Here is a 27633-nt window from a genome sequence, read left to right as displayed (position 1 = left end):
ACCCTGGATGGTCCAGATGGATGGAGTAGTGGATGGTTGGTGGACGGCCACCATGTCCCAACAAGGCTGCGACGTCAGCAAGGAGGTGGTGGAGTCATGTTTTGGGCTGGAATCATGGGGAGAGAGCTGGTCGGCCCCTTTAGGGTCCCTGAAGGTGTGAAAATGACCTCTGTAAAGTATGTGGAGTTTCTGACTGACCACTTTCTTCCATGGTACAAAAAGAAGAACCGTGCTTTCCGTAACAAAATCATCTTCATGCATGACAATGCACCATCTCATGCTGCAAGGAATACCTCTGCATCATTGGCTGCTATGGGCATAAAAGGAGAGAAACTCATGGTGTGGCCCCCATCCTTCCCTGACCTCAACCCTATTGAGAACCTTTGGAGCATCCTCAAGCAAAAGATCTATGAGGGTGGGAGGCAGTTCACATCCAAACAGCAGCTCTGGGAGGCTATTCTGACATCCTGCAAAGAAATTCAAGCAGAAACTCTCCAGAAACTCACAAGGTCAATGGATGCAAGAACTATGAAGCTATCAAATAAGGGGTCCTATGTTAAAATGTAACTTGACCTGTTTAGATGTTTTTGATTGAAATAGCTTTTGATTTCAGTAAATATGACCTCCTAATGCTGCAAATTCAAAAGATGAGCATTTTCAGTTCATAACAACGTATAAAATGTTATAAAACTCTGTCGTGCGTAATAATTTGGAACAGTGCATTTTAAGTTTTTTATTTTTGAAAAATACTGTTATCATTGGGAGGTTTGTTCAATAACATTCGAATTCATTAAACTAACGGTTGATGACTTGAAAATTATGCTGACTGTCATTTGCATCGACTATTTAGGAAAATCTGAGAAAAATGTCATTTGCATAATAATTTGGAACACAGTGTAAATAAACATTTTCATGTACACACAGCCTCTATTTTCAACCAAACGTCCATAATTATATCTCGATCATACCTCGAGTCATAAGATTTATTTCAGGGCTTGTGGATAAGATTACATTTGTTCTCGTTGTTGGGTAAATAATTTAGCAATTAAGTGTAAATTTCACCAACGTAGACCTGTGAACTGATCGGAGAGAAGTTTAAAATACACTCGATGTTCAGGGCCTTACATCTCCATGACGACTTTTAATGAATCTTCACCAGGTGTTACAGAACTTTTAGTCTTTCAAACAGGAACAGAACGACTCTGACTCAGCACTCATCTCTTTAATATCAAACACAAGATGAAGATCACAGGGAGGACAAAACTGAAATGTGTGTGTGTGTTAGTCCAAACCCAAGACTGACAGCTTCCTGTGTGTGTTTGTTAAAACGATAAAGGCTGTTTCCTCTCGACAGTACACACCGACCCGTCCGTACACACCGACCCGTCCGTACACTCACTTCCTCTTGTGTCTCAAGCTGTTGGAGAAAAGCGTCTCCCTCTTTCTTTTATTTCTTTCATTTAATTTCCATGCAAATAATTAAAGTTTTACCACACAGACATACAGATACAGACTCTTGGCTACCTTCGACACCAGTCTCCATTCTCCCTTCTGTGTCTCCACTGTGGGAGAGAGCGCTTTGAAATTGTGTGTTAGAAGAAACCGCAAGCTAGCTGAGACAGCTTGTTGTGGTTTTATATGGATCCATTCATTAGCGTCCTCATTATCAGACCCTTCTGTGACTCTGTATCTGCATGTTAGCTTGTTTAAGGAGCGATCAAACATTCATCAGATGAACAGCTTGTTTTTTTACCTTCACGTCACTTAGGTCGGGTTAGATGCTGGTGTGGTCCTCACTAGTCAATAAAACTAAGAACAGGCTGTCTGACATCTGACAGAGAGGTCAAAGGGCAAGTTTGTTTGTATTGTCTCTTGTCCCTAAAAACACTTGCACTCTGACATCCGTCCGCCTGCTGTCAGTCAAACAGACACCAGGTCCCTTCAGTCTGCTGAGAGGAAAAGAAGCATTTTGTTTTTCTTCCCTTTAAGAGCAAAAAACTATCAAATGTCATTTTATGAGACGACAACATAAATGTGCTTTCAGTTGGACTTTAAACTTTAAATGTCTCCATGGTGCATGTCTGCTGTGCAACACGTGTCTGCATTAAACTGATTAGCTCATCAACCTTGAGCGACATTAACGCTTGTGACTAATTGCTCAGTGGCTGAATTATAGACGGCCGAGTCTGATTGGTCGCGAATGTCACTAACGACCTCTGGATGTGGCGGAGCGATCTGATCCAAGTGCATCATTAACACGCTGGTTTAAAACTGTCCGCTGGCATTAAATTACCCAGAATGCTTTTAAGTTATTAATGCTCATTTTTATGCAAGAAAAGAGACAAATTTGGACAACTGACAATTTTGTTTTTTATAACCCGTCACAATCCTTATACCGCCTTTACGGAGCAAGGGATGACGACATATCTATACAGGGACTGATAACACCAAACTGAGTGGTGCATTAAAATAGACACACATGCACTTCCCCAAAGTACATATGGATGTATATTAGGGGCTCTACTCTGTCAGCTTTTTATTTTATTTTTTTATAACCTTTTATGGTCTTTCATTGCTTTTATTTATTTATTTATTTATTTATTCTCGAAATGCCTCTGTTCCTGTTTTGTCAGTTTTATTCTTTTGAATCCTCTCTGTTTGGCCTCATTGTTGAAAGTTCCTTAAATCTGTTATGTATTCCGTAAACTTCCTGAGTTCCTGCCTTTGCTTTGTCTGTCAAAGCACTTTGTAAACATTCTGTTTTTAAAGGTGTTATATAAATAAAGTTATTATTATTATTACTTTGACGCAGTGGTTAGCGCTGTCGCCTCACAGCTGGAAGGTTCCTGGTTCGGATGTAGCGGGCCTTCCTGTGTGGAGTGTGCATGTTCTCCCCGTGCATGCGTGGGTTCCCTCCGGGTACTCCGGCTTCCTCCCACAGTCCACAGACATGCTCGTTAGGTTCATTGGTGACTCTAAAATTGCCTGTAGGCGTGAATGTGTCTGTCTCTATAGCCCCTCATACAATGTCAGTTCAAGGCAGGATTATTACCTCTTTGATGTGTCTGTTTCTGTTTATGTAAAACGCACGGAGGCGGTGGGGCGAAGTCGTTCCGCCTCTGAGCCGGCATCGGAGGTAGTAACAGAGGCGTAACAGCGTCAGTGTAAACGGCAGAGCTGGCAGGGCGGAACAGCGCCTTCTGTGTGTGTGTTTATAGTCCTGTTTCAGCTTCTCTCACACTTGTTTGGCGGTGTGGACGATGTTGAGCTCGGACACCGTCGACATATCTTGGCGTACACTTTCCTCCATCTCAAAGCTCAGTGACAAACAATCTCGAAGCACGATAACGACAGTGAGCTTGCAGCTGCAGTCTTTTGAACATGGCGGGTGAAATGAAACGCTGTGAGTACTCGACCAATCAGAGACGATCAGCACTGCAGGCCCTGAAACTTCCTGAACATCTGGAAAGTACCACACCGCAGAGACTTTTCAGGGGGTAAATCAATTACCCAGGAACTAAATTTAGACCCTCAAAGAGTTCCTCTAAAGGTTCCTAGTTCCCTGGGGAAAGTTCCTGCTGTCAAAAAAGCACCACAATGTTTATTTCCACCTGTTGTTTGCTTCTGCAATGCTGGAACGCAATGTCAAAATGTACACTGGGGCGGCTCTACGCCGGAGTTGCTTGGTTCAATGTAAGATGCTAATGGCTGCATGACGGTGGAGCTTCATTACGGCGCTGAGGTGAAATTGTAATGTAAAAAGGGCTTATGTGTCAGCCTTGTGATTGACTGTTGACCTGTCCAGGTGTAATCCCACCTCTTGCCCGATGACAGCTGGGATTGGCCCCATCAACCCTGGACAGGATATTACGGTACAGATAAAAAATGGATGGCAAGATATTACATTTTTAAGCTGATTAACTTCCTGAATTTTGTCTTTATTTTATTTTATTTTGTGACTATAAAACAATTTGTGTCGATGTTCGAGCTCCGTTAAAATGGAAGGAAATAATCAGCCAGATCTGCTGTCTGTTTCCGTTTCTCCCTCTGTCTCTCTGTGTCCTGAGATAGATTTTGCCGACTTAGCGTTCTTACTGTGGAATGTTCTTGGAATGTGTGTGTGTGCGTGTGTGTGTGTGCGCGTGTGAGTGTGTGTGTGCCAGGACAGTGTATCACATGCACATACACACAGCAGGACACGGACATTTGGGCTTGTTTTCTACAGAGAGGGAGAGAGAGAGGTGAGGGGATAGAGAGAGCATTACTGACAGTGAAAGAGAGAGATTTCATAACATGACAGACGGATGACCAGATGAACTGAGAGGAAAGAAAGAGGCCAGAGGAGTGAGATTATAAAGAAAGGGAGAGACAGCAAAGGGTTGAGAAGTAAAGATGAATTCACCTCAGACTGTTCACACGTGCTTCTGCAGAGTGACTGCAAAAATACTTCGACATCTGCTGCTCTAATTCTTCCATTAAACATCCTGAAAGGTGAAAAATGCAGTGAAAAAGAGAGAGCACACTTTAATAAAAGCTGGATCTCAGTGTGTGTGTGTGTGTGTGTGTGGGTGGGTGTGTGTGGGTGGGTGTGTGTGTGTGTGTGTGGGTGGGTGTGTGTCCTCTCTCACAGGAATGTTGATCTGATAATGGGATTAATACTAAACTCTCCCCTGACTGACTCTTTCTCTCTGCTTCTCTCTGCAGGGTCGTTGAGGACTGAAGGCGTCAAAGCGTCTGATGTTCTTCCTGTTTTAAAGGAGAAAGTCGCCTTTGTTTCAGGTGAGTGTCGGTCAGTGGCTGTGTCTCAATCCAGGGGCTGCATCCTTCGAAGGACGCGGTCTACGGACGATGAGTCATTCGTAGTCTGTGTAGCTGAAATGAGACGCTCTGGTCTACGGAGGGTTTCCTGTTTATGTCACCAGCTGTTCCCACCCTTACTCTTGCGTCACCAAACGCAGCTCCTGTCGCCTAGCAACAGGTGGCTAGTGGGCTAACTAGCTATCATAAATAATGTAACTTAACCTATTATTTTAAAGATCATTTGTTTCAAGGCCTCCATTTGCATCTCTAGCTCGTTTAATTTGGCGAGCAATGAATCTTGCAAACGTTAGGCTGCGAAGGATGCAGCCGATGGATCCTTCTGGGAAAAGGAGGACGCATTTGTCGGCCGCATCTGAAGGAGCCTTCAAAATGGGACACCCTTCGACTCACCTCTGTGACGCAATCCGCCTTGACATACGACCTTTGAAGGATGCAGCCGCTCAATTGGGACACAGCTGTCCCAGTTCAACCCAATGACTGTATATAAAGATGGAGACGTCTCCACCTCCTCTTGTTCTATAAGAGCGTGTGCATCCAGTGTGCAGTAGAGATCGGCTGGTGGAGCCGCAGTATTGACGTCACGCCCCTTCCTCTGCCCAAAACTCACACTGCCCCCCCCATGCCCATTACCTGCTTCATTTGCACAGCTAAATTGGCACACCAGGGGACGTGATGACTTTCCTACAAGGACAGGAACATGGTGGTTGCAAGACAAAACTGGTCTGTGAGGAACCACAGACACAGTTGGAGACCTTATGAGATTTAAAGGGATAGTTCTGCTGATGCAATACCGTGCGCTGCATGCGTAGGTAAACAGGGCCGTTGTGCAGAGTAAGACATAGTGCCAAGGGAAAGGGCTGTTTGACGCTAAGTGGAAGCAGTGACAAAAATAAAAAATACAGCGCACACTTAAACTGAAACTCTTTTAAGTGGCTAAAGTACGTGGTACTCCTGACACCGTTTTCAGCGGTCCTAGCTTAGCTTCCATGTAGGAACTCCCACCGCTAAAAGGGGCCGTGCTGGCTGTTATCTACTACACTTACTATTAATAAGTACCTCACTTTCAAAACCCAGACTTTCCCTTTTAGACGAAAGGTTAGAAACAAGAGCTGTTTGACAGGTGAAAACCACCTTCTCCTTGTTCTGGATCCACTTTGGGCATGTCGTTGGGGCAACGTTATAATCTGATTAAATGCTTTGATGTAAACACACAGCTTAGGGAATCACTTCATGTTGTCTCCATGTAAATATTGCATATAGTGTACTTACAGATGGGAGGTTGAACAGCTAGCCTCGTATAGAGTAGACACAACAACACGACGTTCAGCTGTGACTATGACAGTGGAGTTCAGGTGAAGCCTCACACATCTTAAGCATAGTGTCAGACATGGTAAGCCTCAGGGCTGCAGAAGAGATCACTGGTGTGGACCAGGACCAGCAGACCTCCTGAGACAGGAAGCGGACAGGAATAATCATCACAGGCCCTTCACACCTGAACATGACTGATGTGAACTTCCCCCTCTGGCAGCGTCTCGGGTCGCTGTGAGCCAAAGCAAGCAGAGAGAGCAGACACATGAAGTGTTTCACTCCACAGGACGCCACACTCACACTGACTCTGAACAAACACGAGGTAGCATCACATCATCCCGTATGTTAACCCCATCATAAGGACAGGCTGCGATAGAGCAGACCTAAATACAAAAAGGCAGACTATATCATTAGAATGGTTATTAATTGATATATAATTATTTTAGTTGACTGCATATAAAGATGGATGACGCGTCTCCACCTCCTTTCATTGTATAAAAATGAAGCTAAAAGCCCCCCCGGAGCGGGCGCTGCCATCTTGCTCATTTGAGTGTGTGCAGTGGAGATCGGCTGGTGGAGTCGCAGTTTTGATGACGCCCCTTCCTCCACCCAAAACACACATTTACCTTGTGACGTGTGGGAGCCCTCAGGTGGGCTCAGTCTGTGAACGGCTCACTGATTCTCTCATGAATTAAGTCACATGTTTGTATTCTTAGGGAAACCTTTGACGCTAAACTTTAATTGAACAGTTGAAGTTTTAAAAAAATGTTATTTTAGGCTTTAAAGGATCTCTGAATTAGGAAGTGAGACTGGTAGAGAGACATAAGTGAGACACAGAGAGAGAGAGAGCATGTCAAAGGACTCAGGGCCAACAACAATCTGTCATCAAGATTCCTCCTTAGATCACAGCAGCGTGCTCCCTCCCGAATCACACACACACACACACACACACACACACACAAGCACACACACGCAGAGCGATTTTCCACATCTGAGCTGCAGCTTCATAAACAGTGCGGTTTGTGTTTCTTACATTAATCTAACCAAAACATCTCTGCACACATAATATATCAGCGAGAGGCAGAGGGAGCGTTGGGACAGTGTGCTAACTGGCTGGTGTAGCTGTGATGGAGTTGCGTTACAGATATTAAAGCTATTAGGGGGAAGCGATGTGCAGATTAACACTGATAGGGTGATAATGGAGTGACAGCGGTTGTAGTCCCGATGATGTCTGCTCTGTAATTGCAGATCTTCAATGTTACTTCATTTATCCGTCTCAACTGAATGTTATTATTTTAAGAATAATGACGTCATGTAAGAAAAATATAAAGTAAATATGATCTTTAGTTGTTGATGCTAATACTACTACCAATGCTAATGCTACTACTGTTACTACAATCACTGCTACTGCTAGCGCTGCTTCAAGGGCCACTGCTTCTGCTGCTACTGTTACTATAGCTACTAATATGACCACTGCTGACCTAGTATTGCTACCAGGTCTTTTACTACTTTTGCCACCACTGCTACTGCGACCTTTGAACTGCTACCAGGCCTGCAACTACTACTACCTCTTCCACCACATCTGCTAGTTAGAAGGGCTATTACCACTAATAGTAACACAAGTGATACTAATACTTTTACTACTGCTGCAGCTGTCACTGCTTCTACTACAGCTACTCTGCTGCTACTTTTACTTCTACAACTACTACTATAATCACTACTCATTTAATATTGGTACAAGGGCTATAACTACTACTACCTGTTCCACTACTACTACATCGTCTGCTACTTCTACAACTAGTACCCCAGTTAGTACTTACACGTCTGTCATTGTACATCTACTACTGCACTTCTGCTTTATACAACAGATTTTACCGCTACTCCCACCTTTACTGCCTCTTCTACTGCTACTACCACTGCTACCTTCGGCTCCACCTATCCACTAAGCTTCATGACGTCATGATTGACGACCAACTAACCTTTAAAGTTCACGCGGCCTTGATTGCTTGGTCTTGCCGATTCGCCCTGTGCAACATCAGGAAGATCAGACCCTACCTGTCAGAGCATGCAACACAACAGCTGGTACAGGCTCTCGTGATATCACGCACTGACTACTGTAACTCCCTACTGACAGGCCTTCCTGCATGCACATTCAAACCTCTGCAGATCTTCAATCAACCCCAAACAGCACACGTCACTCCACTGGCTCCCAGCTCCCGCTCTCATCAAATTCAGACCCGTCGCTCGCTTACAAAACGCCCTCCTGATACTATACTGTCTTCCTGACTACTACTTTTGCTCGTTGTATGAAATGTATTAAATAAAGTGGGGAAACTTTTGCAGGTAAAATCAAGCTTATTATTCTTGTGCGTGCACAGGTGGGCGAGATAAAAGAGGAGGACCAATCCTGACATTTCCTGCGAGGAGTAACCACGACCGAATAAAACAGGAAGACCTGAGGAGGCTGGTGACCTACCTGTCTACTGTCCCCAGGTACACACATTCACAGCACACACATACAAGCAGCATTGGAATCTTTATTTTAGATTTTTTCTTTTTTATGTAAAGCTTCAATATTTACTTTCTTTCCTTTTTATTAACCTACAAATACAAAACTAAGCTGCAGAACAAAGAGGTTTTGTGAATACTCAGCTGTGACAGATAGAAGAGAGAAGACGTGGAGGCTGAAGTGCTGGCAGAATGTTTCAGTGCCGTTCACACTGTGGAATCAAACGCTCCTTTCTTTACCATCACCGCAGCAGACTGAGAGCAACGTTTGATTTGCATCAGCATGAAAGCTGCAGTGTTTGCAGCAGACAGCAGCGAGCCTGTCACACTTCACTTCAAGCTCATTTACTCGTGGCCCCTCATCACAGTCTGAGGATGTCGTAAGGAAAGAGCTGATCAAGAGAAAAGTGATCAATAGTCAGTCACAGACCATCTGATTAAAGGGGTGTGTATCAAAGGCTGCAGACCAAAATGCACCAAAACCTACAACCGCTCAGAGAAACTAAAGGGCTGAGGCAGTGTCAGGGGTCAGAGAGGAAGCTGGTTCCAACATCCAATTCAACATAATAGTAAAAGAAAATGGCGTGACATGATTTAGCAGTCAACACATACTATTTGCAGTAATAAGAACCATTCAGTACATTAAACAGTGATGTTGTAGCCTTCTTGGAATGTTTGACCTAAGCGGCAGCCATCTTGGTTGTTTACAAAAATGCTGCTTTATTGTGAACCAGGCCTGAGATTCGTCTGCTTCCCAGGCTACAAAACACTTTTTGTTAACAATATGTGCATATTTGCATGCGTGTTATATTTAGAACATTGGACATTGTTTTGATGACTTGGGACTTGACTTGACAAAAAGTAAATTATTTGAGACTTCCAAGTTAATGACTTGAGACTTGACTTGGATTGAGGCATGATGAAGTTCATAAGTTTGAATGTTAGCTGTTAAATATAAAATGATAAAATTCAATGTTGTCAACTTTCTGTCTAAATATCAAGTATGTACGCAGCACAAACTGGGAGTCACGATTGGACGACTCAAAAAGCTCCCCGGTTTGTGATTGTCATGATTGGATGGCTGGCTCTCAGTCAAACTCCTCGCTATGGCAACACGCAACATCAAAGCCCCCAAAGAGAAGCCTCATTAGTCGTACTCATTACTACTCAATACCTCAGAGCAGACCATCATCATGGCTGCGTCTGTGCCAAGATAATACAGATACAATTCATTGTCATACTTTGTGAACAGGTTATATAAATTGGCCAATAATATCATTATTAGACGGGCTGCTAACACCTTGTCTTTTCTCTTTATAAAGACCGGATACTACAGGGAAGAGTGCTGGATCTTGGGTGGGAAAAAAGTGACTTGACTCGGGACTTGACATGCCTTAACTAATGACTCGTCTTGACATAACCTGTGACTTGACATGACTTGCCCAAGAAAAAATAACTCGAGACTTGCTTGAGACTTGGACCAAATGACTTGAGACTTACTTTGGCCTTGGGAGCAAAGATGACTTGGTCAAAACACTGGTTATTGGTTATTGGTGGGAGACATTTGCATCAGAACAACTGGCAAAGCCACAAATTATAAGTAAAAACAAAGCATGTTAGCATCGACTTTAGCACGCACTTATAGCAATAGTGTAGAAGAGTCACCAATTCAGTAAACAAGATAGATATTGCTGTATAACTGACATAACATAAGCCAAAATTAAATACTGTTCAAACAAGACCAAGTAAGAAAGCAAAACTTGACTACTTTCACTGTGACTTAATTCACGACCATTTTCTGAAGAACATACTCTATTCTTTGATAGATATCAGACCTTCCTGTCTGGCGTTGGTTCCAATGAAAGTCAAACCTACAGACACTTGAAAAGTGTTAATTTAACATCTAATTTAATCACAGTGAACATCTAGTGGATTTAAATTTGGCTGCACACAGGAACCATTTTAAAACTCCTTGATGATGCATGCATTCAAGGACACTCTGAAATCCTGAATTGATAGTCATCTGCTAAAAGCACTGCATTGATAAACTGCTGCGTAAGAAAATGAAGACAAAACGCCTAATAAATCCTTGCATTTGAAGTTGGAAATAAAAAGGAAGCTTTGATTAGCTGACTAAAAAGCCAGAGTCAGAGTGTCCTTGAATGCAACAGCAGAGTCGCTTCCAACTGCATACAGGCCCTGTTGTGCATGTTAACACATTCACCTGTCTGACTCGAACACAGTGTGATTGAACCAAAGTCGCCCGAAATCTCTGTAATCATTTGATCCCCATCATCCTCGCTCTGATTCCTCCTGCTGATCAAGCTGCTGTTTGTATGCCGATGAGTGCAGTTTGTGCCTCCCTCAGGCAGATTGTAATGGATGTGCTTTTGTTGAATTTATATTAATAGAGGGTGCGTGTGGAGTGCCGGTAATTTCAGTTTATTTTTACCCTCCAATCAACAGCAGCAGCTGAATTAAAGGCTCATTAGAATCAAGCATAAACAGCTGGCTCTGCGCTGGTTTCTAAGCAGCTTCATTGCAAAATAAAAGGCGATAGCTGCTTACAAGTGTTGTCCTACTGTCTTCAGTAAAGGTTTTTAGATTAAACTTTCTTAAACTTACACTTAACACCTCTAAAAATCACTCCCAGCTCTATATTTCAGCCTTGATTCATTATTTGTTGAAAGCGCTTATAGCCTATATGATGTAGCCTAGATTTAATACAATCCAAATTAATAAGAACCACAGTCTGTATGGCTTTATATTTCATTGATTTACACAAGGGAATTAAGCAAAACAGACCTTAAAATGTATTGCAATGCTTTCCTTGCTGTGAGGGTACAATGTTGGATCTGTACCAGATGTGAACCAAATTGGTTCGCTGCAGGTTTCTACTCGTAATTAGTCTGATGTAACAGTCTGACAATGAACAGCAAGATTAATTAACCTCTCTGTTCAGGATTTTTCAAGCTGTTTACCATTTCCTCTGAACATCTCTGTATGGTCTTTTGGTTTGTTGTGTTTGGTTTTTCTCTTACCTTTTTCTCTTTCATCTTCTACATCTCTACTGTCTCTCTTTGTTTTTTAGTGAGGATGTCTGTAAACGTGGTTTCACTGTCATCATCGACATGCGTGGATCCAAGTGGGAACTGATCAAGCCGCTCCTGAAGACGCTGCAGGAGTTTTTCCCGGCTGAGATCTGCGTGGCGCTCATCATCAAACCTGACAACTTCTGGCAGAAACAGAAGACGAACTTCGGCAGCGCGAAGTTCTCCTTTGAGGTCTTTGTTTTCTTCTTTTTTTTTTATTAGTGTTTTTATCAAAGAAAGTCTCAGTTCAGGTGACACGTTTCTGGAAAGCAATAACATTCACACTTCATTGTTGAAATAGAATATCACCACATATTTGTCCTTTAAAAGAAGGTTGCAGCAGCTAGCATGAAAGCTATTTGGTTCAGGTTGAAAGGTAGCATATCTTTTTCTTGTCTTGTATAAGACAAGCAAGGAAAAATAGTATTTCTGGCTTTCTTGATTTAAAGCAACTTGCTAACGCTAAAGCTGCTTGGTTCAAGTTACTGACAGTTCAGTTGACCTATTTCAACTGTTTGGTCTAGTTAACTAAAGTTTCGCTGAAGCTACTTATACCAAAGTGTCGAAGACCGTTATTTTGTTTTGGTTAAGCTACCAGTTAAGACAAATTAAACTCTGGTTTCAAATGAGCTAACGGTTCAGTTAGGGAGATTGCTGTTACAACGTTGAGGAGATACAACAGTGTGATGTGGTGGTTTTTGTTCTAGTGGTTCTTTGGCAGGTCTAACTAATGGTTAGCTAAGGTTATTAATTCAATACAGCAGATAAAATGGTTTGTTTCAGGTGAGCTAACAGTTCAGCGGAGTCAATTTAGCAGTTTAGTTCTAGCTAGCTAACAGTTAAAGTTAGCAGATTAAAATATTTGGTTCAAGCTAGCTAATAGTTAAAGTTAGGAGATTAAAATGTTTAGTTCAAGCTAGCTAACAGTTAAAGTTAGGAGACTAAACTTTTTAGTTCAAGCTAGCTAATGGTTCATGTTAGGAGATTAAAATGTTTGGTTTAAACTAGCTAACAGTTAAAGTTAGGAGCTTAAAATGTTTAGTTCAAGCTAGCTAATGGTTCATGTTAACAGCCAAAGTAGTTGGGTTCAGTTACTAGCTCATGGTTCACTTTAGCATATACAGAGGTTTGTTTTAGGTGGTTTCAAATTTGGCTCAAGTTATGGTACAGATTGTTTTAGCAGCTAAAGGTTTTTGGTTTAGTTAACTAGCTAATGTTAAGCTAACTTTTAGCTTAGTCCTACACTTCAGTTTAGCAGATAACTGCTGTTTTAGATAAGCTTACAGTTCAAACTGGCACATTCAACTGTTTAACTGTAAGCAATGCATATGTCTCATTTTGCGGTTTAGCTTATTTAGCCTAGGCTTCAGTTGAGCAGCTAAAACTATGTCTGAATGACTCTGAACAACATCTGAACGACTGTTCTCCACTTTAAAACAACACATTGCGGCTCCAAGTGTTAACAATGTTAAAGTCAAAAGCACACACTCTCTTTGCTCATTTGCTAAAGTACCAAGCTGCTAAACATAAGGGACAAAAAGCCTCTTTTGTTTGTTTGTTTGCTGAACTTAGTCACAGTTTCTTTTGTTACAGACCATTTTCTAAAGTAGAATTATAGTAGTTCACTGCTTCCTTCCCTTGCTGTTTGTGGTAACTGCTTATTTACTGTGTTAAGGCAGATAAAGATCCAAAAGATAGGTATTCTGGTTTAGTTCTATAAACATTAAATAGAAAAACACTCTGCCTTTTTCTAGATTTTCAACATGTACATAATGTTAAACAGATGGTATTTATATTTATTTATTTTCTTACTGTCTAACCATGTGACTCATGAAACATATGGCACAAATGTGGAAGAGCGATCACTGCTTAAAACATGCATTCATACATATTTGAAATGTCTCTCGGATTTCTCTTTGTGTTTACCAGACCAGCATGGTGTCAGTTGAAGGTCTGGCCAAACTGGTGGATCCCTCCCAGCTGACGGACGACTTTGAAGGCTCTCTGGACTACAACCACGAGGAGTGGATGGATCTGAGAGTCTCTCTGGAGGAGTTCATGTCCAATGCTGTTCACCTGCTGTCCAGACTGGAAGACCTGCAGGTAAATAGGGCAGATAATTTCATCAGAGGGAAGGAATATTGAAGGTTTAAAAGCTTTAAAGAAACTGAAATATCTTAATTTAAACAAGATTTGCTGTGTTTTGCAGGAGCTTCAGTCCAAGAAGGAATTTCCTGCGGATGTGGAGGGATCTCGTCGGTTAATAGAGGAGCACACACAGCTAAAGAAAAAGGTTAGAGAGCTACTCCAGGGATACAAACTGTAGAAATGTCTCAAGAAATCATCATAGAAAACTTTGAATTATGTTAAAACGCTGAAGTAATTTTTTCCTCTCCTCTCTTCACGTCATCTTTTGTAGGTGCTGAAGGCTCCAGTGGAGGAGTTGGACCGGGAAGGCCAGAGGTTGCTGCAGTGTATCCGATCCAGTGATGGTTTTTCAGGGAGGAACTGCATCTCAGGATCTGCTGACTTCCAGAGCTTAGTGCCCAAGGTAAGCGTTCCATTTTAGGAAAGTTCTGTCCAGCGCTTGATACATCACTGGTTGATGCAATTCCACATCTTTATTATTGCTTGAAAAATCACATTTTATCAAGGATAAAGTGAGCGATAAAGGCCTCCAAACGAGCCCAAGGACAAACAACAAAAAGAAATGGAAAGCTTCTTAAATAAAATGTTTTTTATTGCCTTCTGATGCACAAACACAAACCAAAGTAGCACATAACAAATGCCAGACGTCGGGCTTAAACAGACAGAGAGAAAGACTGCACTTTTCAATGCCAAATGCAGCTCCTGAAGCAGTATTGAAGTGCAGTGTACAAATGGAAAAAGAGGGTGTTTGATCCATTAGCTCACCTGATTCACCTCAACAACAACAAACAGTCAATAGGAAAAAAAGGAAATCACATTAAAGTGCCTCCCATCAGACATGTGGGCAAGCAGGAAGTGAGTTGGCTTAATTTTTGTCTCATAAATAAACAACTCGGTCAGCTACCACCAAAAATAGAATCTCACTCTCCAGGAAACACAGTGGTTAACTATCTAATTAGCCTGCTAATGAATTAGCCTTGGGCATTGACTGTAAAGCCTGGATAACTGAGCATTTGCCAACCCCTCGCTCCTCTTCGGTTCCACTCTCTCGTCCAATTATGGTCTCCTCTGGCTCAAAGAAACCCACAGAGCGACAGCAGATTCGACGCTTCATGAAGGCAGTCCGCAAACCAGTGTGTGACGTCACTGCGGCTATGTCCAGAGGTTCTGGCTAATACATGTGAAATAACAAGTTTGAGCCTCCTGTGCAGAGTGTGTAGAATAAAGGACAGTTCATTCTCTGATGGCCATACAGCGTCTGTAATAAGCTTTATTATCTGCAAATGCTTTCAGGCCTGTTGTCAGATATACCAAGGGCTCCAACTACATCCAAATCGACACTTAAATCCACATGAAGATAAAAAATACAAGCAAAAGCTAAGATTTACTCTCATTAGGGAAGATGGCAGTTAATGCCAAATGCAATATGACCAGAGCCAACATGATAAAAAGCAGAACAGTCATGTTAACCAATTATAACGCAGATTCTTGAATATTTCTGTCAGTGAAGCTACCAAGAAAAATTCTGCATATTCCCTCATTACAACCTGTAAACAGCAAAAAGCACACTTCACACTTCACATTAAGCACACTGTGTAATCTTTTTAACGCCTAGCCGAGGCCCGCTGCCCTTTAGCGTCCCTCATTAGGGCTAATGAGAAGTACTCGCTGCGTGTTAGCTCGTTAGCTGGAGGACTCCACAGGGAAGGTTTGGAAAGAACACAAAGCAGTTTCGTTGCACAGGTTGTTTGCACCAAGCACAAACACTGTACAATGCAAACTGAGAAATGCATTTATATTAATGAGGCCTAGAAGAATGTATACAGGTAATACATGCTTACTTAAATCTTCCACTTGACCTCAATAGACAAAATAAACAAAGATGGGGATATAAAGGGGAGGCATGATGATGAGAGTTTGAAAACCAGCAACATATATTTGTCACTGATTCTTAAAGAAAATGCAAACTTTTAATGTAAATAAAGATTAGGAAAAAATACAATTTAGAGGTCGTCTATAAATAATCTAAATCTAAAAATAAATCAAGCGTTTTGACGTGAGCAGGAAATTAGCAGGAAGGACACTTCAGGTGAAAAAGAAACAGGAAGTTGATCCTCTGTTTTGTCACCTTTAGACCAACTGTGGAACCTCTAGGATGTTTCTGTGCTTATTTTTAAAGGAAACAACCAAACCTAAGATCCTGCTAACAAAATGAATTTAGCTCCATATGGATTAGAAATCTAAACAAACATAATCTAACACGTGTTCTTCCTTGTTTTTTAACCAGGTGGCCAGTCTGCTGGATAAACTCCACTCCACGAGGCAGAATCTCCATCAGATGTGGCACATCAGGAAGCTGAAGCTGGACCAGTGCTTCCAGCTCCGCCTCTTTGAACAGGACGCAGAGAAGGTGAGTCAAACCTGAGCTTCATGTAGCGGCCGCATGACGTGTGTTTAGAGGAATGGATGCAAAAAAACTGCAAACAAAAGCGACAAGAAATTCAAGATATAGGTTTAAAACAGAGGCAGAAAGGTTTGTGGATGGTTCGGATTTAAATCGTTTAAAATAACACCAATGGATTTTTACGCAAAACTCAACACATCCTGAACTCCTGCAGCTGCTTCACGGAAAATTCTCATAGTGAAGCTTTCCTACTTCTAGTGTGAAACAGCCGTGAGGATAAGAAAGCATTGAGTTAGCTATCATCGGCATGCAGGTTTATCATCAAGGGATGTGCTAAATATGTTGTGCTTTGTTCTGGATGTCCTCATGGGGAGCAGCAACCTAAAAATAGGTCCAGAGGCTAGAAAAGGTGCAAAACATAATATTTGCCAACAACTTTTCAACATCCTCAGCTTTGATTCAGTTTAATAACACCGTCATTAGTTTGACAGAAACGGGGAGAGGCCCATCCGGTACTTCCTCTGCATGCCTCTGTGTGTTTATCTTCATCTCTGGTCAGGATCTGAACTTGTGTTCTGGTGTCCTTCACTCAGGATTGTTTAATACACTATTTTTCACGTCCTGTCCTTTGACATGTGACTCACTGTAAAAGCTTTTGGAAACTCCTCAGCGGTCTGAATAAATTAGCCTGTTTATCTAAACAAAGTGCCACAGTTAGCAGCTGACCCAGTGGAAAACAGCCAGCGTTGCTTCACTTCCACCAGTTAAGTGATTATCTGCGGTCGGGACTGGATGTTTGGATTCCATTCATCATTATCATACCAGCATGTTTACAGATACATGCTAAACTATGTCAGTTTCATTCCACCATGCTATATATGGAAAGATCAGGCTCTCTGATGTGAGGCAGTCAGCGTTCAAAAACAAACTGCAACATCTGAAAAGCTTTTATTTTGTAAGTGACCCTCCATAGTTTAGATGCTAACATGGCTTAAATATATTGCTTGATATACCTACATAATTCAGTGATGACTGGAAACTAACATCTAGGATTGCTGACCTCTGCACAACAATAAGTACGAGTATATATCGTGGTGAAAGATGCAAAAACACCAGTTACTACGGCAATAGCCCCATTAATCAACCAAGGTCATGTACATGGACCAAGGATGGCCGAAGCAGAGATGGTAACCAAATACAAGTGCTTTTTTTATTACAACATTCAGTTTGATAATTAATATTTGAGCCGGTGCAACCAAGAATTAAACCTTAACAATGTTTTGAATATATTTGCATAACTCTGACTGAAGGGGGAAAATAGACCACGTCCACATTGCAAACAGGAGGTGTACTATGTCCATAGCTTGAAATGCATCATCTTTAGCTGCGTTTCCAATGCAGGAACTTTACCCGGTAACCAGAAACCTTCTGAGAAACTCATCAGGGTCTGGAAGAACTGTAATATTTGGGCTGGGGCTCGCTGCACTGACCATTTCTGATTACTTGAGTAGCCCGAGCTCCGCAGCCGAGCAGGAAGTGCTTTTACTATTGCATAAATAATAAGAATAATTACAATGCTCTGAGGAAGAAGTGGCTGACATTTTGAAAAAAGCCCGGTTTTAAAACCCAGGAAGAGTGCATAGATGAAGCAGGATTTGACAGGTCTTCACTTAAAGTTTTTGGTGATATGTTAAGTTAAAACAAGAGACAGAAAAGAAGACAGAAAGAAAACATAAACTGCATAGGTGTAACCTACATATCGGCCTGTGTCCACTAACGGTTTTTGGCGGCCTTTTTTCTATCCAAATCCAACGCAGTTCAGCATCCACAGCGCAAAAACACCCTCGTCGTCAGCTGTTTTTTGTCACTCTCAGTTGAAAATAGTTTAACTTTTGGACCGCCGCTCGTCAATGTCACTTCCCCCATCGACGAATAATGGGGTCGGGACTTCAGATATCAACTTTGTCAACAACAATGAACATTAAGCATACAGAGCGATTTAAATAGACTTAATGGTCACTACCAAGAGAAGCAGAAGTACCGACAGACAACTTTGGTAACCTAGCAACAGTAAGCTCCGCAGAGGAGCGCTCTGAAATTGAGGTCGAGGGCGCTGCCAGCACAAAAAATGGCATTAGTGGACACAGGCCCTAAACCTAAACTGCTGACGCTTTTTTTACATTCCATCACACTAATTTACCTAATCCTCACAGGTCTATAGACCTTGAGGAAGCACAAACACCCCAGAGCATTTTAGTTTCTTACAAAGTAATGCCTTAGAGTTCTTTGTATTTTTGGTGTAAATGCAGCTTTTGTTGTAGAGAATCTTCTGCTGCAGAACGCCAACCTGTAGCCTCTCTAACAGAGCCACACATAGATCCTGAGTGTTGCATCATGTTGTTGATGGGAGTGCTGCTCGTTCTCCCACACACACAAACGCAGACAGGCGGGCGTCACCGGACTCGGTGTGTTGCTCCACACAGAAATCCACATGCAGGAGCGGTAAATATTTACTGTAAAATCAAACACAGAAAAAAAAAGAGAATGGTTTTGTCCACATCAGTGTTGTGTTGCCGAGGAACTGTGGGGGTGTGAGGACGAGATTACACCGCAGGAAACACTCAGTGCTCGCAGTCCAGCCAGGGACACAGTCAGATCTGACGAGGTGCTCGTTCTGTGGACATCACCGCGAGTGTGGATGAAACCGGCCTCCATCTGTCTGTGAAGATTGATTCAGATGGAGCAGCAACCTTGAAGGCTGTCCCGGCCTCGCTGGATTGATGCTAATCAACTGGTAGAGACGAAGGCAACATGAGAGCGTTACAAGCATGTTATTTAAAGTAATATTCCCCTGTTTTTGTTACACCCGGGTCGTGTTTATGTAGTTTGGACACAGTTTCTCAGCCATGGCAACGATAACTCACAAACTTTATTGTAGATCCAGAAGATTAGTCACGGCAGCTGCTTGAAAATGACTCGCATATGTTTGATTAAACGTTTGTAGCATATCATGAACAAGGACCAACCCTCAGGACTCGTGTCTGTAATTGACTCGGCTCAGGATTCTCACTCTTGTACCTGTAAAGAAAATGTGACAGTGAAACGTATTTTTGGGCGGTTTGCACCGTTAATAACGACTCTGTGTTGTTTTCGTGTGCAGATGTTTGACTGGATCAGCCACAACAAGGAAGTGTTCCTGCAGAGTCACACGGAGATCGGCAGAGGATACCAACACGCTGTGGAGCTGCAGACGCAACACAACCACTTCGCCATGAACTCTATGGTAGATAATGTCATCAGTGCCATCATTCACACCTTAGATCATTTTATATCACTCTACATGACAGCAGAGAAGCATGATTAACACACAGTCTGGCTGGGTGCTAGCTAGACGGTTTCTCTAGCTAGTGCTAACTATATTGTGTTGTGATGTAGTTTAATCCTTTCTGGGAGAGTCTGCATCATCTACAACCTGCCTTCTCTTCAAATGCTCGCTCATTACTGACGTGCTCCAGTGATAAGCTTCACAGATCCTGCAGGCGATCCTTTTCTCTGCAGCATTGAAGCTGAAATGCTCCCAGACTTTAGAAGTATTAGGACGCGATGGTGTTGCATCGGTCGCCACCATTTTGCTATGTTTTGTTTACCTGTCGTTTCCCGGTCGCTGAGCAGGGGAAGTAAGGATGTGAGAAGGCTCACCCCTCACCTCAGATCCGGAAAACAATGTTATGTCCGTGCACAGCATGAGGCAACATTAGCAACTAATTTTGTCACCGATTTTTGCCAACACTGCAACTTATCGTTAACTAGTAGCAACATAACGGTACTTTGAAATGTCTTCAGGTGTTCGCCCATTTTCAGCTCTAGAAATGCAGCTTCAGCACAACTTGAGATGTTGTTTTACAAGAGTTTTATAGAAACAATTAGCTAAGGAAGGAGGACTTTCATTCTTGAAATGTTTATGGAAACAACTAGCTAACATGATAAGGAAGCTAGGTACTTCGGAGATGTTGTTTTAGCTCAAGTTGGAAACATCTTACAGCATTGCTTTAAAAGTTTTTGAGTTTGTTGAAACATAACACTTGTTTAACAGGTGACAACAGGTCCAGCTCTTTGGTGACAACCATCTTGTTAATGTTTGTTCTTCTCTTCCCAGAATGCTTATGTAAATATCAACAGAATCATGTCGGTAGCGAGCCGGTTGGCGGAGGCCGGTCACTACGCCTCCACGCAGATCAAACAGATCTCAAGTCAGCTGGATCAGGACTGGAAAAGCTTTGCTGCCGCACTCGACGAGCGCTCCACCATCCTCGCCATGTCGTCTGTCTTTCACCAAAAAGCTGAGCAGGTAAGATCAGAAGAAAACGTCCAACAAACACAGGTAGAAGTAAAATATCAGCCATCTGCTTCCTAACCTGATGTAAGGACACCCCCTTCACTTTCCTGCCATTAGAGAGGGATGTGTTCCACTTACCGGAGGCTGCGGTTGCTTGGTTGCTGATCTGTTAACAATGTAATCTGGGAGTCTCTCAGCAGCAGACACATGTCCAGAATGTAAAATGAAAATGGGACATTTTTAGCATCTGATTATATTTAATAGATCAAACTGCTCCACTGCTGATTCTTGGAAGGTTGACATGGCAACAGACGGGACTTGTTTGATTCCTGCTGGGCCCTTGACATTAGCTACAAGTGTTCGTTTGAGCCGAGCTGGAGATGAAAGACGGGAGGAGAGAGGGAGGAGAGCAAGCAGAGAGGCTTATGAAAAACAGAAACAAAGACGTGTCAGGATGAAAGATGAAACACAAAAAGAGGAGGGAGAGAAAACAGTGAGAAACTGGCAGGACTACAGAGGGGATAAAAATAAAAGATAAAGCAGTGTGAAAATGACGGAGAGAAGAAAAGCCTGTCATCTTATATAAGTTTTTATTTTTCAAGTTATGTCCCAAATTTGATATGAATACACACAGTGAATGATGTTCTTCTTGTGTGTGTGTTGTTCCCTCAGTTCCTGTCGGAGGTGGAGGCCTGGTGTAAAGTCTGCAGCGAGGGGGGGTTACCGACTGAGATGCAGGAGCTGGAAATCGCCATCCACCGCCACCAGAGTCTGTACGAGCAGGTCACCCAGGCTTACACCGAGGTAAAACAACACCACGTAACCAAGGCCACACGGGCATGTAGGAAGGGGGCTAATAGACATGAGCCATTCTGTGGGTGCACTGTATGTGCAGCTTAGCCTAGCAGCTAAATGATCCTACACTATAGCCCATGCCTTCGTCTGACGTGCACCTCCCCAGAAATGCAACTACAAATCTGGGCGACCTTGAACACATCACCTCTTATTGGTCCGCTTGGTAGCTTTGCATCAAAACGTTTTAGGATACTGTGTTTGAAGCTAGTTTTGTAGCTGTTTGGTACAGCCTCCCAGCTTCCACGTAATCTCCATTTGCAGGACCGGATTCTGATTCTGGTTTCCGTTTGCAGTAAGTTTGTAGAGTAGTATTAACCAATCATGTATCAGCAGGCTGTGGTTGAATGCAGGAAAATCCGACAGTTTGGAGAGCGAAGTGGTGGATACCATCCAGGCTCCCGTCATCTTACGACAATTTAGCTTTCATTAATCTCTATAAACAGACATTTGCATGCAAGTGCAGCTAACAATCTGCTTTTAGACGTCGTATCTCAACACCAACTCTGTTCCCGCTTCTCAAGTTGCTAGTCCGACTGTAAACAATGCAGTGCATGGAAAAGGAGGTCTTGTCCGGAAGTCATTTATCACTGACGCTGGCTACACCGAAAGCCCTGACAAGTTTGCCACCGCTCCCAGAGGCTATATTGTTGACAGATGATAACCGATGGGTTCTGAAGTTGGCTCGAACATGAACCTTCAACTTTGATTGTGATTGCCAGTCTCTATTTCTTTTGGCATATTGTGTTTGCTTGTTTTCTGTGTAAGCATCATTTCCAACTCCAACATGATCACCGTTCAGTGTACGTCAGCACTGTTTGAAATACACAAAGAAGACAAAAAAAGAGACGCTTACACAAACTAGCATTTTCGTGGTGTAATTGCAAAGTGACACGGACACACCAGTGAGTATAAACGCTCACATCTGAGTGGGCCACTTGTGTAGTCAGCAATTTAGGATCTGCATAGATTCAAAGAACAAATCAGGCTTTATACTCCAACATAAGTTCAGATACACATGTTGCATACTGTATGCAGCAGCATCTGTGTCGTCGCCTCTTGGTTCCTAAACTGAAGATAATAAACGAGTCTCACAGCTGCTCTCAGACATTTCAGGTTTTGGCACCAGCGTCTTCCAAAGTGTCGTTTTTGGTCTTTGCTTACAGAACTTTTCTTTGTTCAGCTTCCGCGGGTGTAAACATGAATTTCCCAGCATGCTTCTGTGTCCGCTTCCTCTGTTATTGTGACAGTGATGGTTTAGAAAGACAGTTTGTCCGTTGTGACATTATGCATTCAGAGGAAAACTTAGAGCTTCGAGTGGATCCTGAACTGCCAAACAAAACATTTTAGCTTTTTTGGGACGTGGAAATGTCTTTTAAAAACATTGTAAAACTTGTTCACCATGTGAGGAAATGTTCCCACTTCTCAGGGAGGGCTCTGGGCTCCTCTGGGTGCTGTCAGTGCCTCTCTCTGGCAGCTCAGTGTCTCCGGCTCTGGCTGGCCGTGATGACAGGGTGTCGTTGGTCAGCTGCTGCATCACCATCGTCCAGATCTGCTGTCTGAAACCCGCCGTGTTCCTCTAAATGTATTCTGGGAACACTCCTGCTATTCACTGCTGCAGTCTGGAGTTTTATCTTTAGACAAGCTGTTGCAGTGTTAGCTCGATTTATGCTGAAAAGATAAGTCCATATATACACGCACATAAAGGTCCGGGCAGAAGCTCAGGCTGAGGCGGTGAGGCTTGGCGAGCGACGGCAGCATTGTGTCCTGTGAGGACGCTGCAAGAAGTGACAAGCTCAGAGACGGGGCAGCGTTTTTAACTTCTGCTCTTCTTGAAATGATTAATTTAATGAGTATTTAACAGTGCTGACAGAGTTCCTACGAGGTTTCTAGAAAAGATATGAAAGAAAATATAAACTGTATCTAAGCAGACGGTCGTTTTGCTGGATGTAAATGGTTAAAGATCAGTTCCAACTCGGGATGCACGATATTATCGGCATCTGCAGATAATGGCTTGAAAGTGATATATCGGCATCGGCAGATATGTCTTTTTTCAACAACAAACAGCGCTTTAATTCTGCCTAAACGCTCGATGATTCCCTAAAAAAGCTTGACGTTATGCTACGGTACTAACTCAGCATGAGTGTGCACGTGCACTGCCTGCGCAAAGTTGTCAACAACATACAAATAAAGACTAAAAAGTCACAGAAACTTGAGCCAATGATCAGAAGTTAAACAACTTTTACACCTTTAGCCAACAGTTAGCTCACATTCTCGTCATTTTACCGACTTAACCACAAACAGGACGAACATACACTCGTGCCCAAAGCTGACGCTAACAGAGAGTAACATAAACATCAGTGCAAAACTAACTCACATATTCATGGACGCACACACGATAAAAGAGTCCGTCGACGATCACTGATGTCTCCGTAGTAGGTGCAGTAAACAAGTCCGGGCATGTCTCCCTCACTGCCGTGTTTTGGGGGGATGCTGCATTCAGGTGCACTCAGAAACGTGAGTGATCAGACACGTGACCTTTTGTACAACGACTCTTCTGTCAAGTGTGCAGAAGGGTGCAAGATGTCTGCAGTATGGCACTGCACTACAATAAAATATATCGGTACCAAAATCGCCAAAAAAGGTTGGAAAATAGCGACATATCGGCAAAAAAAATATCGTGCATCCCTACTTACAACATCATGTTCTCTGGCTGTGGATTAATGTGAAAGCATATTTAATGAGTAAAAGCAGAGGGGATGAAGGCACAGGTGTTTCTTTATTTGGCTGCTTTAAGGACAGAAATAGTGTCTGTAATCCCTGTAGAGAGAAAGAAACCCAAACTCCCTCGTGCACATCGGTGTTTTACCTCCTGATCAAGGCTGGTGCAGGAATTGGACCTTGCTTTTGAATCATCTAATCAACGTAAGATGAAAAAAAACGACTTTTTAGTTTGTTTAATTTATGCATCTCATTATGCAAATCCCTTTAATCTTTTTCATCATAATCCTAGACCTGCAGTGTTCAAGCTCAGGTGCTGCCAACATTTCTGTGAGGGCGTCTTCTCGTATAGAAATAGCAGAGCTGAAACAATAAGATGATAATACTTTTAACACCTTCAAACATCAATGCATTTCAAAGGCACAAAAGAAACGATTGAAAAAAAAGAAACCTGAAGCTGATTTCTTGCAGGGAGGAAACAGGGGCCACTGACTGCTTGTGTGTGACGCGGAGGTTCCTGTGGTGTGTCTCCGTGTATAATTTAGCAATTAGCAGTAACTGGTTTAGAAAGTATATATTTGTTTTAGAGAAGAGAGAGAACAAAGAGAGAAAAGAGGACACAAACTGAGCAGAAATACTTAGAATTGGGGCGCTGGTTTAGCTCAGTCGGTAGAGCAGACAACTTTGCTGCAAGTCATCCTCCACCCTCTTCTCCCCATATGTCCCGTCTCTCTTCAGCTGTCTGATCAATAAAATAATCTTCATCTTACTTAGAATTTACAAAAACCCTTAAAAGTATTTGTCTTTCTTGTTTCAATTTGTATTTCATCTGCCTGTTTTTCTGTCCTCCCTTAAACTCTCTCTCTTTCTGTCAGCCTGTAGTCTTTCCTATCTCGATTTTCTATCCATCTTATCTCTCTGTGTGTGTTTCCAGGTGAGTCAGGATGGTAAAGCCTTACTGGACGTCCTGCAGAGGCCTCTGAGTCCCGGCAACTCTGAGTCATTGACGGCCACGGCCAATTACTCCAAAGCAGTAAGTGCATCCGTCCTATGTCTATGTGTGGTTACAGCTTCTCTAGCTAGCCGACAACAACTTTTAAAGAGGGGGTATTATGCTGTTTCACATTTTAAGACATATATATAATGTTACAGTGTTGGATGTCCAGACTAAACGTGGGTGAAGTTTCAAATCTGTTGGTAAAAGTATGTTGGAGTAATCCCAAGGCTTCTCAGCTCAGTCTGCAGGCTGCTGTGGACGCCAGGTTTCAGACTGTGACATCACAAAGAGCAGCCTCAGCAGAGAGCTGGCCAATCAGAAGAAAGCAGGCTTGTAGGGGCGGGGTTTCTAAAAGGGGCTGACTGAGTCGTTTCAGGCAGAGGCTGTATGAGGGCCTGCACAGAGTTTTTGTAACTGTAAATTATGCTAAGCTACTCCACAGGCAGCACAGACTGAAATATGGGGCTTGAAATTAGCATAATACCCCCCCTTTAAGTATCTTTTAATTTCATCTCTGTCTAATTAAATTAATGCAAACCGTTCCTCAGGTTCACTGCATCCTGGATGTGGTTCACGAGGTTCTCCACCACCAGCGACGCCTGGAGAACATTTGGCAGCATCGAAAGGTCCGACTGCACCAGAGACTGCAGCTGTGTGTGTTTCAGCAGGATGTCCAGCAGGTAAACACACACACACACACACACACAGGCACCAAGCACACAGCAAGCAAGTGGAGTGAAAACATTAAGAGAGTCCAAACTACAGGGTGGAAGAGTGAGAGTGTATTGTTGGATGTTAACTCTTCTCTTAAATGGCAGCTTTTTAAGGACTCACAGAAACAATCTGATACTTTTTATAGCAGTTTTAAGTTTATAAAGAGAGTTTTAAACACACACACGGGGTCCGATAATTGTGTCAAACCACAGTGGAGCGTGTAATCTTGTGCGTAAGCATGTAATCAAGAGAAGACAGCTGTGATGTGTGTGTGTGATGAACTTTGCTCAGCAGATAGATGAGAGTAACGACAACATATCCATTCATCTCCGCTGTCCTCTGAACCGTGTGTTTGTCTGAGCGGATCTCCGCTCATGTTTCACTGACGAGCAGACTGTGTGGTTTTGGAAAGGTGTCAGCACAGATTCCTGGAGGTTTTAGAGACATTCAGGGGCTCTGAATTTAATATCACAGCTATATTTTATAAAAGCTATTTTTACCCAGCAGAGAGGAAGTCATCAGCGTGGGAGACGGGGGTTCTTGTGTCTTGTTTTACTGCCTGTAATGTGATTGTGGGTCAGACAGTAATGCAATAGGAATGAAGTATGACCAAATACCACTGGCATCACTGAAACCTCTGGAATCTCAGGCCACGTGAACGTTGTCTGAAGAGTTTTTGTTTTTTACAGAATGATGATGAAAAAGTTCAAGACGCAGAATGCAGCTGATGCAAAACAGCTGAAACAAAGCAACACAGCCGAGCGACTGCAGAGATGCTCAACTCCTGCACTTCCTGTCCACTCTGGTGCTCTTAGGCAAAGAAAACAGTGAATATGTGAGATAGGTTAATGTTCCCTTTTATTAAATACACTTAAGACAGAGTCTACGGTCACTTTTAACACATCTGTGCAGTGTGTGTCGTGTGTATCATGTGACACATCCAGAATAAGCATCCTTGATTAAACACAGTCCCAGCTGTGTCTCTTGATAGTTGCAGCATTAATAGGACACATAGTTTTAGTTGCAGTACTAAAAGCATCTTAAGTAAGGGTAGTAGTAGGGAATGGTGTAAAAGCAGTAGTTGTTTCAGTACAAATGGTGGGAGTTGCTGTTTCAAGTAAAAGTCCTGCATTTAAAATCCTTCAAAATAAGACAAAAACAGATTGAGTGTGAGATAAGTTTCCTCGTCAGCATATTCTCCGGCTTCTCAGACCAGTAAGTTGGATGTTTTTGCTGAAATGCACCTTCTAAGTGGTTAACGTCCCTCTACGCAGGCTTGTACCATCAATCCAGCACATGACAGCACACTGAATTAATCTAAAGAAGGGTCCATTGTAGGGTCCACTGAGGTCATCCCGTATGTACTGCATGTAAAAAGAAAAAAGCGGCATCAGGCGGACTACAAATTCAGGGATGACTGCTCTGAGTACTGGCGCCCTGCAAACATTTCTATACGACCCCAGGGAGAGAGTGAGAGAGTGTTTAAGAGACGTAAGAAGACAAAGAGTGAAGAGGAGCTCATATGCGTCGGTTATAAATTCATTGAAAACAGAGCGCTGCCAACCGAACTCGTCATGCATCAGTTTCTATGAGACCCCCGAGAAAAACACAGAGACGCACACAGACGCACGGAGGGGCGAGAGACATACACGAAGAGTGAGACGAGGAGCGAGCGAGAGAGTCAGCTCATCCAGAAAGTCTATAAATCACTGAAAACAGGCCTTTTTCAAGC

At 42.7% G+C, this 27633-nt stretch overlaps 1 protein-coding gene across 1 annotated transcript in view; it reads left to right on the top strand.

Moving 5' to 3' along the window:
* The window catches only part of kalrna (kalirin RhoGEF kinase a), a 163668-nt gene that overhangs the window by 43723 nt on the left and 92312 nt on the right, over positions 1 to 27633 (top strand). Inside the window, exons 2-13 of the mRNA XM_069662822.1 lie at positions 4705 to 4779; positions 8508 to 8622; positions 11729 to 11921; positions 13659 to 13832; positions 13939 to 14022; positions 14149 to 14280; positions 16165 to 16287; positions 19442 to 19564; positions 20438 to 20629; positions 21290 to 21421; positions 25125 to 25223; positions 25736 to 25867. Of these exons, the coding sequence (XP_069518923.1) occupies positions 4705 to 4779; positions 8508 to 8622; positions 11729 to 11921; positions 13659 to 13832; positions 13939 to 14022; positions 14149 to 14280; positions 16165 to 16287; positions 19442 to 19564; positions 20438 to 20629; positions 21290 to 21421; positions 25125 to 25223; positions 25736 to 25867 (1574 nt within the window). The remainder of the gene's footprint in view (positions 1 to 4704; positions 4780 to 8507; positions 8623 to 11728; positions 11922 to 13658; positions 13833 to 13938; positions 14023 to 14148; positions 14281 to 16164; positions 16288 to 19441; positions 19565 to 20437; positions 20630 to 21289; positions 21422 to 25124; positions 25224 to 25735; positions 25868 to 27633) is intronic.

The sequence above is a fragment of the Semicossyphus pulcher genome, unplaced genomic scaffold (genome assembly GCF_022749685.1).
Source record: "Semicossyphus pulcher isolate SPU_LCO1_2020_fin unplaced genomic scaffold, fSemPul1.0.p SCAF_15, whole genome shotgun sequence".
Classification (NCBI taxonomy): Eukaryota; Metazoa; Chordata; class Actinopteri; order Labriformes; family Labridae; genus Semicossyphus; species Semicossyphus pulcher.
This window is presented reverse-complemented; position numbering and strand designations above follow the sequence as displayed.